General features: G+C 47.6%; 2 protein-coding genes across 3 annotated transcripts; one reads left to right on the top strand and one right to left on the bottom strand.

Moving 5' to 3' along the window:
- The first annotated feature begins 52 nt into the window (after nt 1-52).
- Nucleotides 53-2,431, top strand: TRIAP1 (TP53 regulated inhibitor of apoptosis 1). Its single transcript, XM_015152966.3, has 2 exons — nt 53-210; nt 1,445-2,431. Exons 1-2 carry the CDS (start codon nt 64-66, stop codon nt 1,526-1,528), a joined length of 231 nt encoding a protein of 76 aa, XP_015008452.2. The 5' UTR covers nt 53-63; the 3' UTR covers nt 1,529-2,431.
- Nucleotides 2,432-6,099: 3,668 nt separating this feature from the next.
- On the bottom strand, nt 6,100-8,913 carry COX6A1 (cytochrome c oxidase subunit 6A1). 2 transcript variants are annotated; one of them, XM_015152963.3, is made up of 3 exons: nt 8,797-8,913; nt 8,505-8,647; nt 6,100-6,371 (listed from the first exon to the last, which is right to left on the bottom strand). In XM_015152963.3, exons 1-3 carry the CDS (start codon nt 8,897-8,899, stop codon nt 6,288-6,290), a joined length of 330 nt encoding a protein of 109 aa, XP_015008449.1. In that variant the 5' UTR covers nt 8,900-8,913; the 3' UTR covers nt 6,100-6,287. The 2 variants fall into 2 exon arrangements, with proteins under 2 accessions (XP_015008449.1, XP_077811557.1); XM_077955431.1 differs by lacking the exon at nt 6,100-6,371 and having other exon boundaries at nt 7,557-8,647; nt 8,797-8,908.
- Between the last annotated feature and the right edge of the window lie 8,530 nt (nt 8,914-17,443).

The raw sequence follows: 17,443 nt of genomic DNA, 5'->3' as shown, positions 1-17,443 counted from the left end.
GCGACGCGCCTAAGAGTGATGACATCAGAGTGCGCTGCCGCCGCCGCCGACACCACTGTCGCCATGAACAGTGTGGGGGAGGCATGCACGGACATGAAGCGCGAATACGACCAGTGCTTCAATCGCTGGTTCGCCGAGAAGTTTCTCAAGGGGGACAGCTCCGGGGACCCGTGCACCGACCTCTTCAAGCGCTACCAGCAGTGTGTTCAGGTGAGCCCTTCCGCCTCTGTTTCCAGGCCCCGCATTCTCCGCGCTGTGTCCCACTACACTCGTCGTGTTTTATGGGGGTTGGGACTGGACTGGAAGGGTGGAGAAAAGCCGCAGTGAGGTCAGTGGCAGGAGCTCGCTCCCCTATCATCACCACCGAGGCCGTTTGGGTGTCTCCCCGAATGACAAATATTGGTGCAGTGCTTTTGTTTTTAAGACACACAGTCACATCTTTTGGTTCATTTGGTGTTCATCCTAAACTCGCAAGGTGGGTATAGTTACTCATATTTTATACATAAAAAACTAACACCCAGAAATAGGAAGTGATTGATCCGAGTTCACTAGCACCAGGTTGCCTTGATTCTTTCGCAGGTGGTGCACTTTTCCACTATTACAGCTGAGGTCTGGGCGGGGTTATACTTCAGACTGGAGGATCACATTATTTTGATGTTATAAACCCTTCGTTAGCCTGTTTATCTCTCTTGACCAGTCCCCGCAACTGCAACTAGGAAATGTTTATTCTGGCCCAATGGATGTGGAACTGCTTTGAATTGTTAGAACAGCACTGGGCAAAGCACTTCCAATAAGTTAACCCAACACATCCTCACAGCAGTTCCCCGAGGTAGTTGCTGTCTTCATCCCATTTAGTTGGTCACATAGCCAGTAAGTCTTTCACCAACACAAAGTGATGATTATTTTTCAAATTTCACTTAATTTTAATGGTTCCCTCACAACTCCTTTTCCAGTCTCCCTCAGGTCTTACACTTGATTTATTCATTATGGTACTTTTGGTTTTTATTTTTGAGGCAGAGTCTCCCTGTCTCCCAGGCTGGAGTGCAATGGCACAATCTCAGCTCACTGGCAACCTCCGCCTCCCAGGTTCAAGCTATTCTCATGCCTCAGCCACCGGAGTAGCTGGAATTACAGGCATGCACCCCCATGCCCAGCTAATTTTTGTATTTTTAGTATAAACAGGGTTTCGCCATGTTGGCCAGGTTGGTCTCTAACTTCTGGCCTCAAGTGATCCACCTGCCTTGGTCTCCCAAAATGCTGCGATTATAGACCTGAGCCACCACACCCTACTGGTACTTGTTTTTTAAAAAGTATGTGGTTTGAATCATGGTTATAAGTCTTTATAATCAGCTTGATTTTACTTTTGTGCTGTCATATTTTATTTACAAAGCTTGCAACTTGAGCTTCATATAGATCCTTATAATGTGTTTTCTCCTCCTACCAGAAAGCAATAAAGGAGAAAGAGATTCCTATTGAAGGATTGGAATTCATGGGCCATGGCAAAGAAAAGTCTGAAAATTCTTCTTGACCTTGACAGTCACCTTGAAGGATTTCTCAATCCAGAAATTGAGGACTCTGGATTTTTGTCAACTAAATCTGTGAACCTAGCCATCAGATTTGATGAGGAACTTAGGAGAGAGGAGTTTTATTTCCCCCTTCGATGTTTTCCTCTCAGTTGTAAAAGATGAACTCTTTGAGATGATTTCTTACCTGCTGTGGCATCTGGCAGGAACTCAGTGTGCTAAAATTGAACAATTTTTTGAGATTATGGTTGCAATACTTGGTGTGGAATCAGCTTTACATAAATATACCTTGTATGCAAACGATGATAAACTAGTCAGGATGAGCAGAGCTGCCTGACCTCTTGATTTCTGCTGCGAAAGACATATACACTGTACTGGGGTCATCGTTCATGAAAGCAATTGGTTAAGACCTCTTTTTTTCTCTCAGGGAACTAATGCTCTGAAAAAGGATCTGGGCACAACAGTTTCAGTGAGTGCTTTTGAGCACACTTTTATTTTTATATAGTAACTAATGGTTAAGATTGCTGGTGGCCTGGATTAGCAAAGAGGAAGACAGCTTTTAACACAGTTCCCTGCCTTCACCAGAGGTGTCAGATTAAGATGTGAAAGCTGCAAGAATGTTGGAATGACCACCATTTCAGAGCTCTCAGTGTGTAGTTCAGGAATTAAGATATTTGGAATAGCTATGGAGGAAGAACCTAAATTGCAAAGATCTGCTATTGCCAGCTTTCAACCCAAGTCAGTGAATTGTCAACCTGCATATCCTTAAAATGCTGCATCTGGTTAAATGGTGGGCGGGTGGGGGGGGAAGCTAAAGGTGCTGGCTTTATTTGCCTTGTTTACTCATCCTGCCCTGTAATGTCTGTAATCCTAAAGATGGAATAAATTGTAACATTTAGTTTCTATCATTATTTGCCTCTGGAACTCAGTGCATTTTATGGAACTATTACCCTGTTACCCTACAAACCTCACGTATACACCAGGGAGAGTTTTGTAACTTAAAGGTGAAGAAAAAGTGACTTGTCTAAGCTAGGTGGTACAGTATGGCAATCAGAAACCTCACTGATTTTTTTTTTTTTGAGACAGTCTGGCTCTGTCGCCCAGGCTGGAGTGCAGTGGTGCAATCTCGGCTTACTGCAACCTCCACCTCCTGGGTTCCAATGATTTTCCTGCCTCAGCCTCCCGAGTAGCTGGGATTACAGGCGTGCACCACAATGCCCAGCTAATTTTTGTATTTTTAGTAGAGATGGGGTTTCACCATATTGGCCAGGCTGGTCTTGAACTCTTTTTTTTTTTTTTGAGACGGAGTCTCACGCTGTTGCCCAGGCTGGAGTGCAGTGGCGCGATCTCGGCTCACTGCAAGCTCCGCCTCCTGGGTTTACGCCATTCTCCTGCCTCAGCCTCCTGAGTAGCTAGGACTACAGGCGCCCGCCACCGCGCCCGGCTAATTTTTTGTATTTTTAGTAGAGACGGGGTTTCACTGTGGTCTCGATCTCCTGACCTTGTGATCCGCCCGCCTCGGCCTCCCAAAGTGCTGGGATTACAGGCTTGAGCCACCGCGCCCGGCCTTTTTTTTTTTTTTTTTTGAGACAGAGTCTTGCTCTGTCGCCCGGGCTGGAGTGCAGTGGCGCGATCTCGGCTCACTGCAAGCTCCGCCTCCCGGGCTTACGCCATTCTCCTGCCTCAGCCTCCCAAGTAGCTGGGACCACAGGCGCCCGCCACCTCGCCCGGCTAGTTTTTTGTATTTTTTAGTAGAGACAGGGTTTCACCGTGTTCGCCAGGATGGTCTCGATCTCCTGACCTCGTGATCCGCCTGTCTCGGCCTCCCAAAGTGCTGGGATTACAGGCTTGAGCCACCGCGCCCGGCCGGTCTTGAACTCTTAACCTCAGGTAATCTGCCAGTTTTGACATCCCAAAGTGCTGGGATTACAGGTGTGAGCCACTGCACCCAGTCAAAACCTCACTATGCTACACAACATGCTACACAACATGCTACACAAATACAATATGGTACCAAAAAAGGATCAGGAGAGCACTTACATACCTCAGAATGTCACGGAATCCCCACAATTACTTGAGTAATTTGGTTTTATTATATGCCCAAAGAAGTATGAAACTTGAATTACAGGCCGGGTATGGTGGCTCATGACTGTAACACTTTGGAAGGTGAGATGGGCCGATCACTTGAACTCAGGAATTCGAGACTAGCCTGGGCAACATGGCGAAACCCCATCTCTACAAAAAAATTAGCGGGGTATGGTGGTGTGGGCCTGTAGTCCCAGCTACTCAAAAGGCTGAGGTGGGAGCATCACCTGAGCCTGGGAGGTAGAGACTGCAGCGGGCTGTGACTGTGCCACTGCACTCCAGGCTGGTTGACAGAGCAAGACCCTGTCTCAAAAATAAACCAAGAAACTTGATTTATAGAAGGCCCTAATTCTATTGTCTTGTCTCCACTTTACCAGTCGCTACATCGTATTTAATGTGACTTGTCCGTAATGTCACTTCAAAACATTCTTCATTTATATTTTATGACTGGCTAGGGTCCATTATCCAAGGATTATAAAAGATGTTTGGAACCTAGCCAGGGGAGGCCAGGCAGCAAGCTGAAGTATAATACATCTGTCCTAAACTCAGACTGGCCACAACCAAAACAGCCCTATAGGGACTCAGAAGTACAGGCTGTTATATCACAAAATGGGAAAGATAATGAGATTCTCTATTCTGTACTGTATATGCCTTACTTTTGCATTACCAGTTTAATGTAATACAACATGAAATACCTCGTTGCCTCTTGAACCTACCACGAAAGTGTTCCTTTGAGCCTTAAGAATAAACCAACTGGCCGGGCGTGGTGGCTCACGCCTGTACTCCCAGCACTTTGGGAGGCTGAGGTGGGCGGATCACCTGAGGTTGGGAGTTTGAGGCTAGCCTGGCCAACATAGAGAAACCCTGTCTCTACTTAAAATACAAAAAATTAGCCAGGTGTGGTGGTACATGCTTGTAATCCCAGCTACTCAGGAGGATGAGACAGGAGAATTGCTTGAACCTGGGAGGTGGAGGTTGTGGTGAGCCAAGATCATGCCATTGCACTCCAGCCTGGGCAACAAGAGCGAAACTCTTGTCTCAAACAAAAAAAGAATAAACCAGCTCTGGCCAGGCACAGTGGCTCAGACCTGTAATCCCAGCAGTTTGGGAGGCTGAGGTGAGCAGATCACCTGAGGTTAGGAGTTCAAGACCAGCCTGGCCAACATGCGAAACCTTGTCTCTACTAAAAACACACAAAAAATTAGCTGGGCGTGGTGGCGCATGCCTGTAGTCCCAGCTATTCGGGAGGCTGAGGCAGGAGAATCGCTTCAACCTGGGAGAAGGTTGCAGTGAACTGAGATCGTGCCACTGCACTGTAGCCTGGGCAATAGAGTGAGACTCCGTCTCAAAAAAATAAAAAAGGTGTTTTTTTTTTTTTTTCTGGGCTCACTGCAACCTCCGCCTCCTGGGACTACAGGTGCGTGCCACCGCGCCCAGCTAATTTTTGTATTTTCAATAGAGATGGGGTTTTACCATGTTGTCCAGGATGGTCTTGATCTCTTGACCTCATGATCTGCCCGCCTTGGCCTCCCAAAGTGCTAGGATTACAGGTGTGAGTCACCGTACCCGGCTAAAATAAAGGTTTTAAATTTTGATTGCAATTAATTGCCCTCTCAGAGTGGTTTTGTAACTACTACTACTGCCATTTACTATCCATTAAAACAGGATAGTTTTAATTCCAGAAAAAAGTCAATAAGCAGAAATGTGTCACACTCCCTTTATTTCTCTTAAGATTTCTGACCCTACCAGCCCTGAAGGAGATGACCTCAAGGTAAGAACTTGACATGTTTGAGAAAATTATGACTACAGGGAAGATTCTGCAGTAAATGCTAGTGGAGTGGGACAGGAAAAAGATGAGACCCAGATCAACCACTTCCTCTTGAGAAACACAAGTACCTCTTTCAGGTGTAAAATGCAGCCATTCTGCTAGCCATTCAATGTCTTTGAAATCTCAGGCCTGTCAAGGACCATTGGTTTTTTGAGACAAAGTCTCGCTCTGTTGCCCAGGCTGGATTGCAGTGGCACGATCTTGGCTCACTGCAACCGCCACCTCCCGGGTTCAAGACTCCACATCCAGCTATAGGAGCGGGCCACCACACCCAACTAATTTTTGTATTTTTAGTAGAGACAGGGTTTCGTCATGTTGGCCAGGCTGGTCTCGAACTCCTGACCTCAGGTGATCCGCCAGCCTCAGCCCCCCAAAGTGCTGGGATTACAGGCATGAGTCACCGCACCTGGCCAAGGACTAATCTTGATGCTTAATTAGCACCGCTACACTTGGTCCCTTTACCCACATCAGGCACAATAAACCAAGAGGGGCTGTTACAAACACTTATTCAGTGGGCTGAATTGGACCTGTAACACTAAACAGCAACCTAGACCTTCACTGTGGAAACAGAAATAACTAATGCCAATTTCTTTTCAGCTTGCAAATGCTAATTTCTGCGAAAAAACATAACCAAAAAAAGTAACTCTCAGTTCATGACTAATCTAAGTTTAAGTTATTTATTTAAGCCATCTCCTGCCACAAGCAAAGGGATGGAAGACCAGTATACCAGTCATCATTTGATACAAGAAGATGAGCTTAAGGTCCCGTATACTTTTTCTGGTCCATATGCAGAGTAATGGTCCAAACCAGTGCTGTGGTCCCTGGTGCCCAGGTAGTGGTCCAGATTCTCTTTATTCATCTTCGTAGCCAGTTGGAAGTGGATTCACATGAGGGTTATGGAATAGAGTATGGTTACCATCTCCCCAGGGAAACGGCTGTGGAGTGAAGATGTCAGTTAGATAATTCCAGAAAATAATTCAGAAAGAACACTGTCATGAACTGCTTATAACAGGGCTACAGATCATATACAAAAACAAAATGGAAATTAGTCCTTTATCTACTGGCATAGTTCAACCTTCCCATTATTTAATGAGCTCTTTTGTTTTTTGTTTTTTGTTTTTTGAGACGGAGTCTCGCTCTGTCGCCCAGGCTGGAGTGCAGTGGCGCGATCTCGGCTCACTGCAAGCTCCGCCTCCTGGGTTTACGCCATTCTCCTGCCTCAGCCTCCTGAGTAGCTGGGACTACAGGCGCCCACCGCCGCGCCCGGCTAATTTTTTTTTGTATTTTTAGTAGAGACGGGGTTTCACCGTGGTCTCGATCTCCTGACCTTGTGATCCGCCCGCCTCGGCCTCCCAAAGTGCTGGGATTACAGGTGTGAGCCACCGCGCCCGGCCTTAATGAGCTCTTATAACTACCAGGGGAGCCCTTAAAGTTATCCTGGCTACAGGATAGTTTTAATTCCAGAAACAAATATGGATGGCAGAAAATGCAAGCTCAAGTTAGGTACTCATAATCCTCTCCCTAGTAACTAGTATATCCAGTGCTGTGTTTATGAAAGTGTAATCCTCAAATCACCTGTATCAAAATGTTGGCAGTCAGTATTAGGGGAGGGAGATGCTTAATTAAATACAGATTTCTGGCACCATCTCACATTTCAAACAATATCTGGGCTGGGAAACGGCAGTCCACCCTCAATTATCTTGCCTATTACCTTTGAAAAGCATTACTTTAAGGCAACAATCTCCAACCCAGGGTGATTTTGCCCCTCCTGGGGACAATGGGTAGTATCTGGAGACATTGTGATGGGCGAGGGAAGGGGAAGGGGGAGCAGGGTTGAGCAGGTACTACTGCCACCTAGTGGGTACAGGCCAAGGATATGGCCCAACAAGAATTACCCAGCCCCAAATGTCAACAGTGCTGAGGTTGAGAAACCTTTACTGTCTGACTTCTAATTCCACTGTACGAGGGTGGGAGTGCTGCTCAAAGACTCAAAAAATTCAAGAGTCTAGGGTAAGTTTCTACAAGGCCAGTCCTATATGGGCTAGGTGATGTAATAATAATTTTTTTCCCATCACTTCTCAGCCTTTTGGCTAAGTATATTATTATTATTATTATTATTATTTGAGACGGAGTTTCACTCCTGTTGCCCAGGATGTAGTGCAATGGCCGGATCTCGGTTCACTGCAACCTCCGCCTCCTGGGTTTAAGCGATTCTCCCACCTCAGCCTCCCAAGTAGCTGGGATTACAGGCGCCCGCCACCACACTCGGCTATTTTTTGTATTTTTAGTAGAGATAGTGTTTTGCCATGTTGACCAGGCTGCTCTTGAACTCCTGACCTCAAGTGATCCACCCGCCTTAGCCTCCTAAAGTGCTGGGATTACTGGCGTGAGCCACCGCGCACGGCCAGTATTAAAGAATCAGAATAAGCCCTTGTTAAAGATACAGCAAACAGAGGACACATCATTGTAATGTATCTACATCAACAGCGAACAAAACAGTCGAGAAAATAAGGTAGTGGTGGGAAATACAGAAAGCTGTCAGCCTCTTCATTATGCAACTAGTAGCTGCCAGATGCTCATGTTTTGTTGTTGTTTTGAGACTAGAGTCTCGCTCTGTCGCCCAGGCTGGAGTGCAGCGGCACGATCTCAGCTCACTGCAAACTCCGCCTCCTAGGTTCAAGGGATTCTCCTGCTTCAGCCTCCCCCATGTAGCTGGGTTCGCTTACGGGAACCACCTTCAGACTTTGCCACTCTAATTGGATTTCCCAAACCTCCAAACTTTACACAACGGACACCTGTTTCAGAACTGTCTCAGAAGGCAGGAGGTAGGATGAATCGGAGAAAAGGGAAACTGAAGGGCACTTATTGTATGACCTTGAAAAAGAAAATTGGGACGTAATCCCAAGTGTCAGCTGTCCTTCCACAAAATGGAAGAAAATACATTTTCTGTCTGTGAGGATAAACAAGCTGTACACGCCTGGCACCCATGCCTTTAGAGAATGAAGAACTTGCACTAAGGCACACATAACGAAAAGAGAACGGACACGAAGAGATGTGCAAGGGCGTACCTTGGTCCTGATGCGGAGATGGGGGTAGGCGATGAACTCGGATCTCTCGTGCTCTCCGTGGTGCGACTTCAGGTACACATTCAGCATGCTGACTGCCACCCCGGGGAGCGCGACGAAAAAGGTGAGGGTCTTCCACATGCGAGCTACGGAGAAGCCACAACCGCTCAGCCCCGGTATGGGGCGGGCCCGGGTCTCACTTTCCCTCCCGCAAGGCCTCGGGCCAAGGTCACAGTCCCGCCCTGCCTCGCCCGAGTGGGGCTGAGGCCCGACCTGTCGACTCCGGCCCCAGTACCTGAGCCCTCTTCGCCATGGGCGCCACTCGACACAGGCCGCCCCAGCTGTGGGCCGGACCGACCCAGCAGCCGAGAAACCCGTGACACACCAACTGCCGCCATTTTCGACCTGGACTACCGCAGCGCCGGAAACGGAAGTCGAAAATTGGCTCTGGGGGCAGGACTACAACCTCCAAAGGAAGTTACTATTGGGCACCGCCCTCCCGCTGGCATTAACCTGAGCACTATCATCCGCGCCGAGAGAGTCCTCGTCAAAATCCTCGGCGTCTCGAGCAAGAGAGAGCATGCGCTCTGCACCTTCCTTCAGGCTTTGCCGTTTCCTTCGTGCGCATGCGTGTGTCCACTGGTCTCCCTACCGTCCCCACCTGGGCGAGGCGGAAGCTCGAGAGAGGTTTGTGCAAGGTTCCCCGGTACCTGGAATCGCTCCCTTCATTGGAGTCCATGGACGGGCATCTGGAGGTTCTGAGCCCAGAACGCCCTATCTAAAATTCCGTTCCCCTTCCTCGCCATCCTCAGACTGCGTTTTTTCATAGCACATAATATTGCGCCTTCGTCGTTATATTATTATATTATTTTGTCTGTCTCCCCCACTGTAATATACAGTCTGTGACACCAAGAGTTTGGCACTGCAGCATTCTCAGAATAATCTGGGAATACAGTAATTTGGAATCATACCTGGCACATACCAGATACTTGATATAAATTTGCTGAATGAATGGATGAATGAATGAATAAATAGCAACAGAAAGTATAAAGAGCACTGAAATTGGTGCCAGCAGATCTGAATCCTAATCCTGACTCAACAGTCTCATCTTTTTTTTTTTTTTTTTTTTTTTGAGACGGAGTTTCACTCTTGTTACTTAGGCTGGAGTGCAGTGGCGCAATCTCGGCTCAATGCAACCTCTGCATCCCAGGTTCAAGCAGTTCTCCTGCCTCAGCCTCCTGAGTAGCTGGGATTACAGGTGTGCACCACCACGCCCAGTTAATTTTTTTTGTATTTTTAGTACAGACAGTGTTTCACCATGTTAGCCAGGCTGGTCTCAGACTCTTGACCTCAGGTAATCCGTCTGCCTCGGCTTCCCAAAATAGTAGGATGACAGGCATGAGCCACCGTGCCCGGCCAACATTCTCATCTTTTGACCTCTGGTCACACTGGCTTTCTCTTCCTTGAAATTGTGGAAACAAAAATTGACATCTGGCCGGGAGTGGTGGTTCACGCCTGTAATCCCAGCACTTTGGGATACGGAGACTGGCGGATCACTTGACGTCACAAATTCAAGACCAGCCTGGCCAACATGGTGAAACCCCAACTCTACTAAAAATACAAAAATTACCTGGGCCTGGTGGCACACACCTGTAATCCCAGCTACCCAGATGGCTGAGGCACAAGAATCGCTTGAACCCAGGAGGGCAAGTTGCAGTGAGCTGAGATCATGCCACTGCACTCCAGCCTGGGCGACCCAAAAAAAAAAAAAAAAAAAAATTGCATCTGTTAAATTTTGTCTACAAAATTCTTTCCTCCTTACCCCCTTCTTCCTTTTTCTTCCTTCTACTTGTCTAAAAGCAGCTTTAAAAAGAAAACTTTAAAAAAAAAGTATATAACATAAAATGACAGTAAACTTTTTTTTTTTGAAACGGAGTCTTGCTCTGTTGCCAGGCTGGAGTGCAGTGGCACAATCTCAGCTCACTGCAATCTCCACCTTCCAGGTTCAAGCCATTCGCCTGCCTCAGCCTCCCGAGTAGCTGGGATTACAGGCATGCACCACCACACCTGGCTAATTTTTTTTTGTACTTTAGTAGAGACGGGGTTTCACCATATTGGCCAGGATGGTCTCCATCTCCTGACCTTGTGATCCGCCTGCATCAGCCTCCCAAAGTACTGGCATTACAGGCGTGAGCCACCGTGCCCGGCCTCTTTTTTTTTTTTTTTTTTTTATAGGCCCCTATAAAATTTTTTTTTTTATAGGCCCCTAAAAAAAAAATGTAATGAGGACCAGCGTAGTGGCTCATGGCTGTAATCCCAACACTTTGGGAGGCTGAGGTGGTGGACAGATTGCTTGAGGTTGGGAGTTTGAGACCAGCCTGGGCAACAAAGCTTTTTTCTTTATTAGAAAAAAAAAAGAGTGTAATGAAAGCTTTGAACCCTTTCCTCTAAAAACACACCTATGTGTAAACACACAGTATAGCAGACATTGGTGGGAGAAGAGGTGACCATAAAATATATTTGGAAACCCCCTAAGCATCTTTGTGCCTCAGATCAAGAGCTCCTGGGGGCTGCATGCAGTGGCTCATGCCACTTCCAGAGATGTTGTGAGCTTCCAGAGATGTTCTGGAACTGGATCTTCCAGAGATGTTGTGAGCTTAAATGTGTCCATGTAGGTAGAAAGCCTGACACATGGGGGCGGGGTGCACAGTGATAGCTATTACTTATTTCTGTGTTCCTACCCCCACCCCTCAACCTTCTTCCTAGCTAGCTAGTCAGCTTTGGAGGGCAGACCCCCAGTATCATCTATCTCTGTGACCCCATAGAATTTGGTGCTCAGTTATTTTTCCTTATTGGTCCCTGTTGATGCCCATACACTCGTCTACACCTGAGGCTCTGCTCAGGCCAGCCCCACATGGTTCCCCACCTCTGTCTGCACACATGACACTTGGTTCTTACCTCTTCCAGGAAGCCTTTCCTGGTTACATCCTGACCCTGGCCTCTGGTTCCCCGGTGATGTTCAGCTCACTGTACCTCGTATGGTAACTATTCAACTTCCTCATTCCACTTCGGGCCCCAGGAGACCCTCCCACCTTTTTTTCTTTCACCCAGGCTGGAGTATAGTGAAACAATCTCGACTCACTGCAACCTCCGCCTCCTGGGTTCAAGCAATTCTCCTGCCTCAGCCTCCGGAGTAGCTGGGATTACAGGCATCCACCACCACGCCTGGCTAATTTTTGTATTTTTAGTAGAGACAGGGTTTCACCATGTTGGCCAGGCTGGTCTCGAACTCCTGACCTCAGGTGATCCGCCCACCTCAGCCTCCCAAAGTGCTGAGATTACATGCATGAGCCACCACACCCAGCCAGGAGACCCCTTTTTTTCCAGATTCCTCTAAATTCTCTCACAGCCTGGCACAGGCCAGGCATAACAAAATGGTTAAGAACTCAGGTTCTCAGACAAAGCTGGATTTAAGTCCACCTCTGGCTGGCTAAGGTGGCTCACACCTATAATCCCAGCACTTTGGGAGGCTGAGATAGGAGGATCACTTGAGCCCTGGAATTCAAGACCAATCTAGGCAACATGGCAAACCTCTGTCTCTACAAAAAATACAGAAATTAGCTGGGCACGGTGGTGCCCGCCCGTAATCTCAGCTACTTGCGAGGCTGAGGTGGAGGAATGCTTGAGTGCAGGAAGTAGAGGTTGCAGTGAGCCGAGATCACACCACCGCACTCCAGCCTGGGAAACAGAGTGAGACCCTATCTTTTTTTTTTTCTTTTTTGAGATGGAGTCTTACTCTGTCGCCCAGGCTGGAGTGCAGTGGCACGATCTCAGCTCACTGCAACCTCCACTTCCCTGGTTCATGCGATTCTCCTGCCTCAGCCTCCCAAGTGGCTGGGATTACAGGCACCCACCAACTTGCCTGGCTAATTTTTGTATTTTTAGTAGAGATGGGGTTTCACCATCTTGGCCAGGCTGGTCTTGAACTCCTGACCTCAAGATCCACCCGCCTCGGCCTCCCAAAGTGCTGGGATTACAGGTGTGAGCCACCACACCCAGCTGAGACCCTATCTTAAAATATAAAAATAAATCCAGGTTCTGCTGTTATTGCTGGACAAGTCATTTTATGCTTCAGTTTCTTCATCTGCAGAATGAGGAAAATAATAGTACCTACTATTAGGGTTTTTGGGAGAACTGAACGTGATGATGTGTGTAAAGCACTTAGCACCTTCCTCAGCCTACAGCAGTGATTTGCGTTATATTCTTATTAATCATCCACTATTCCATTAAGTTTAAAACAAAGCAGATATATTGTATGTGAAAAGGTGGTATAGTGGAATGTATTGATATCGGTCCCTCTAACTTTATATCTCACTAAAACTGTTAAAAACAAGAAAGCAGACTACAAAATATTAAATGTATACTTCCATTTTTGTAAAATACACAGGACAGTTCTGTAAGGGCTGCACTCAAATGTTGACAGAAGTTATGTCTGGGCTTTAAATTTTCTACCATGAACATATAGTACTTGTATTATAAGAACAAAAACTTTAATCAAAAAGCAGATTATAAAGTTGCTATAGGCTAGGCGTGGTGGCTCATGCCTGTAATTGGAATATTTTGGGAGGCTGAGGCAGGAGGATTGCTTGATTCTAGGACTTTAAGACCAGCCTGGGCAAGAGATCCCATCTCTATTTAAAAAAAAAAAAAAAAAAAAAAAAAAAAAAAAAAAAAAGCTTTTTCTTGCATTGCTGTAAAGAAATTTTAAAAAGGTGTGGTGACTCACACCTGGAATCCCAGCACTTCGGGAGGCCGAGGTGGGTGGATCACCTGAGGTCAGGAGCTGGAGACCAGCCTGACCAATATGATGAATCCCCATCTCTACTAAAAATACAAAAATTGGCTGGGCGCAGTGGCTCACATCTGTAATCCCAGCACTTTGGGAGGCCGAGGCGGGCGGATCACGAGCTCAGGAGATGAGACCATCCTGGATAACATGGTGAAACCCCGTCTCTACTAAAAATAGAAAAAAATTAGCCGGGCATGGTGGCGGGCGCCCGTAGTCCCAGCTACTCGGGAGGCTGAGGCAGGAGAATGGCGTGAACCCGGGAGGCAGAGCTTGCAGTGAGCCGAGATCGTGCCACGGCACTGCAGCCTGGGCGACAGAGCGAGACTCCATCTAAAAAAAAAAAAAAAATTAGCCTGCCGTGGTGGCATTCGCCTGTAGTCCCAGCTACTCGGTAGGCTGAGGCAGGAGAGTCGCTTGAGCCCGGGAGGCGGAGGTTGCAATGAGCCGAGATTGCGCCATTGCACTCCAGCCTGGGCAACAAGAGCGAAACTCCATCTCAAAAATAATAATAATAATAAAATAAGTTTTAATCAAGTCGCTAGCAGCACTTCCGTTGCTGGTATTAGTTCCATTAGATTGTAAGCCACATGAGGGCAGGGACCCCTTCTGCCTGGAGCAGAAAAGGCACTCAGTGAACATTTACAGCAAAGTCACCGGGTGGGGCGACTCTGACACCCGCGTCTGCAGTACCGCTCTCTCCCAGTGGGTGGCAGGCTCCGCATGTGCGGGCGCCGCCCACGAGCCTGGCCAGAGGAGTCACGCCCGCGACCTTCTACGTGGCTGTCTGGTCTCAGGATCCTTGAAGGAGCAGGAGAGGTGGAGCTTGTGCGAGGGCTGGAGGGACCCGTCCTGGGCCTCAAGGACTCCTTTTTTTTTTTTTTAATGTAATTTTTTTAGAGACAGGGTCTTGCTTTGTCGCCCAGGCTGGAGTTCAGTGGCGCCAGGTTAGTGCTCGCTTTGAGAGAAAGACCTCAGCCAGGCGCAGAGTGGCTCACTCCTGTAATCCCAGCACTTTGGGAGGCCGAGGCGGGCGGATCACCTGATGTCAGGAGTTCAAGACCAACCTGGCCAACATGGCGAAACCCTGTCTCTACTAAAAACACAAAAATTAAGCAGGCTCGGTGGCACACGCCTGTAATCCCAGCTACTCAGGAGGCTGAGGCAGGAGAATCGTTTGAACTCGGGAGGCAGAGGTGGCAGTGAGCCAAGATCATACCATTGCACTCCAACCTGGGCGACAGAAAGAGATCCATATCAAAAAATAAAAGAAACAGACCTCAGCTGTGACGAATTCCACATCCCTTCCTTTTTTTTTTTTTTTTTTTTGAGACGGAGTCTCACGCTGTTGCCCAGGCTGGAGTGCAGTGGCGCGATCTCGGCTCACTGCAAGCTCCGCCTCCCGGGTTCACGCCATTCTCCTGCCTCAGCCTCCCGAGTAGCTGGGACTACAGGCGCCCACAACCGCGCCCGGCTAATTTTTTGTATTTTTAGTAGAGACGGGGTTTCACCGTGGTCTCGATCTCCTGACCTTGTGATCCGCCCGCCTCGGCCTCCCAAAGTGCTGGGATTACAGGCGTGAGCCACCGCGCCCGGCCACATCCCTTCCTTTGACCCACCCCTGTGTGTCAAGCTGAGCCCATATTTTTTTCTTAATAATTATTTAAGTTTTAAATAGCTGATACATCCACATGGTTCAAATAAAAAAATAATAATAATAAAGATAGGCCAGGCATGCTGGTTCACGCTTATCATCCCAGCACTTTGGGAGGCTGAGGCGGGAGGGTAACTTGAGCTCAAGGCCAGCCTAGACAACATAGAGACCCCATCTCTACAAATAAAGTAAATTAGCCAGATGTGGGGGTGCATGCCTGTAGTCCCAGATACTAAAGAGGCTGAGACAGGAGGACTGCTTGAACCCAAGAGGTCAAGGCTGCAGTGCATCCCTGTACTTCAGCCTGGTTGGACAGAGTGAGACCCTGTCTCTAAAATATAGGTATACGGCCGGGCGCGGTGGCTCAAGCCTGTAATCCCAGCACTTTGGGAGGCCGAGACGGGTGGATCACGAGGTCAGGAGATCGAGACCATCCTGGCTAACCCGGTGAAACCTCGTCTCTACTTAAAAAAATACAAAAAACTAGCCGGGCGAGGTGGCGGGCGCCTGTAGTCCCAGCTACTCGGGAGGCTGAGGCAGGAGAATGGCGTGAACCCGGGAGGCGGAGCTTGCAGTGAGCTGAGATCCGGCCATTGCACTCCAGCCTGGGCGACAGAGCAAGACTCCGTCTCAAAAAAATAAATAAAAATAAATAAATAAATAAATAAATAAAATAAAATATACGTATACATGCTTTAAAAAAAAAAAAAAAAAAGGATAAGGCCAGGTGAAGTGGCTCACGTCTGTAATCCTAGCACTTTGAGGGCCAAGGTGGACAGATCACTTGAGCCCAGGAGTTCAAGACCAGCCAGGGCAACATGGAGAAATCCCATCTCTATGAAAAATACAAAAATTAGCTGGGCATGGTGGCATGTACCTGTAGTGTCAGCTACTTCAGAGGCTGAGGTGGGAGGATTCCTTGAGCACAGGAGGTTGAGGCTTCAGTGAGCCACGATCACACCACGGCGCTCCAGCCTGAGTGACAGAGCGAGACCTCATCTCAAAAAAAAAGATAAAGAATGAAAAGTCTCCCCCGTCCTGTCCTCTAGCCACTCCAGTTTCATTCCCAAGAAGGTTACCACACTAGAGATTTCTCACATGGTCTTCTAGAGATGTTCTATGCATAGTTGAGCATCTATTTTACTGCCTTTCACAAACTCATCGCTAATTTTAAATTTTATTTTTTTATTTTTATTTTTTTTTATTTGAGGCAGAGTCTCACTCTGACACCGAGGCTGGAGTGCAGTGGTGAGCCGTGATCGCACCACTTCACTCCAGCCTTGGCCTCCTGAGCTCAAACAATCCTCCCACTTTAACGTCCCAAGTAGCTGGGACTACAGGTGCATGCCACCACACCCTGCTAAATTTTGTGGGGTTTTTTTTTTTTTTTTTTTTTTTTTTTGAGACGGAGTTTCGCTCTTTCGCCCAGGCTGGAGTGAAATGGCGTGATCTTGGCTCACTGCAACCTCTTCCTCCCAGGTTCAAGCGATTCTCCTGCCTCAGCCTCCTTAGTAGCTGGGATTATAGGCACCTACCACCACACCCAGCTAATTTTTGTATTTTTAGTAGAGACGGGGTTTCACCATGTTGGCCAAGCTGGTCTGGAATTCCTGAACTCAGGTGAACCGCCTGCCTCAGCCTCCCAAAGTGCTAGAATTACAGGTGTGAGCCACCACGTCCAGCCAAGTTTTGTATTTTTTGTAGAGATGGAGTCTCACCATGTTGCCCAGGCTGTTTTCAAACTCCTGAATTAAAGTGATCCTCCTGCCTCAGCTTCCCAAAGTGTTGAGATTACAAGTGTGAGCCAGGGCACCTGGCCAGGAGATCCTTCTAAAGTATAATCTGCCTATCCCACCATCCCTGTTTGAAACCCTGTTGCCCCCAGGATAGAACTCAAACTACTTACTCTGACCTCCAAGGTGCTAAGGGATACGATTGCTGCCTAGCGCCATCATTATCCCTAGGGACACCGCATCCATCCTCCAAGCTAGACTTCCTTCTGTTTCTGAAATATGCCAAGCCCCTTCCAACCTCAGGACCTTCGCTTATGCCGTTCCCTGTTCCAGGACTGCTCTTCACCTCCCCCATTAACTTCTAAGTCGCCTGGAATCTTCATGAGAGCAGGGACCTTGTTTGTCTTGCCTACTCCTATATCCCAGCACCAAACACAGTACCTGACACAAACAAAGTGCTTAATTTTTTTTTTTTTTTTTCTGAGATGGAGTCTCACTCTTCACCCAGGCTGGAATGCAGTGGCCCAATCTTTGCTCACTGCAAACTCCGTCTCCTGGATTCAAGCGATTCTCCTGCCTCAGCCTCCCTAGTAGCAGGGATTACAGGCATGTACCACCACACCCAACTTAATATATATATGTATATACACACACACATACATACACATATACACACAAGTCAATTCTGCTTCTTTAAATTTTGACACAA

The sequence above is a fragment of the Macaca mulatta genome, chromosome 11 (assembly GCF_049350105.2).
Source record: "Macaca mulatta isolate MMU2019108-1 chromosome 11, T2T-MMU8v2.0, whole genome shotgun sequence".
NCBI lineage: Eukaryota > Metazoa > Chordata > Mammalia > Primates > Cercopithecidae > Macaca > Macaca mulatta.
This window is presented reverse-complemented; position numbering and strand designations above follow the sequence as displayed.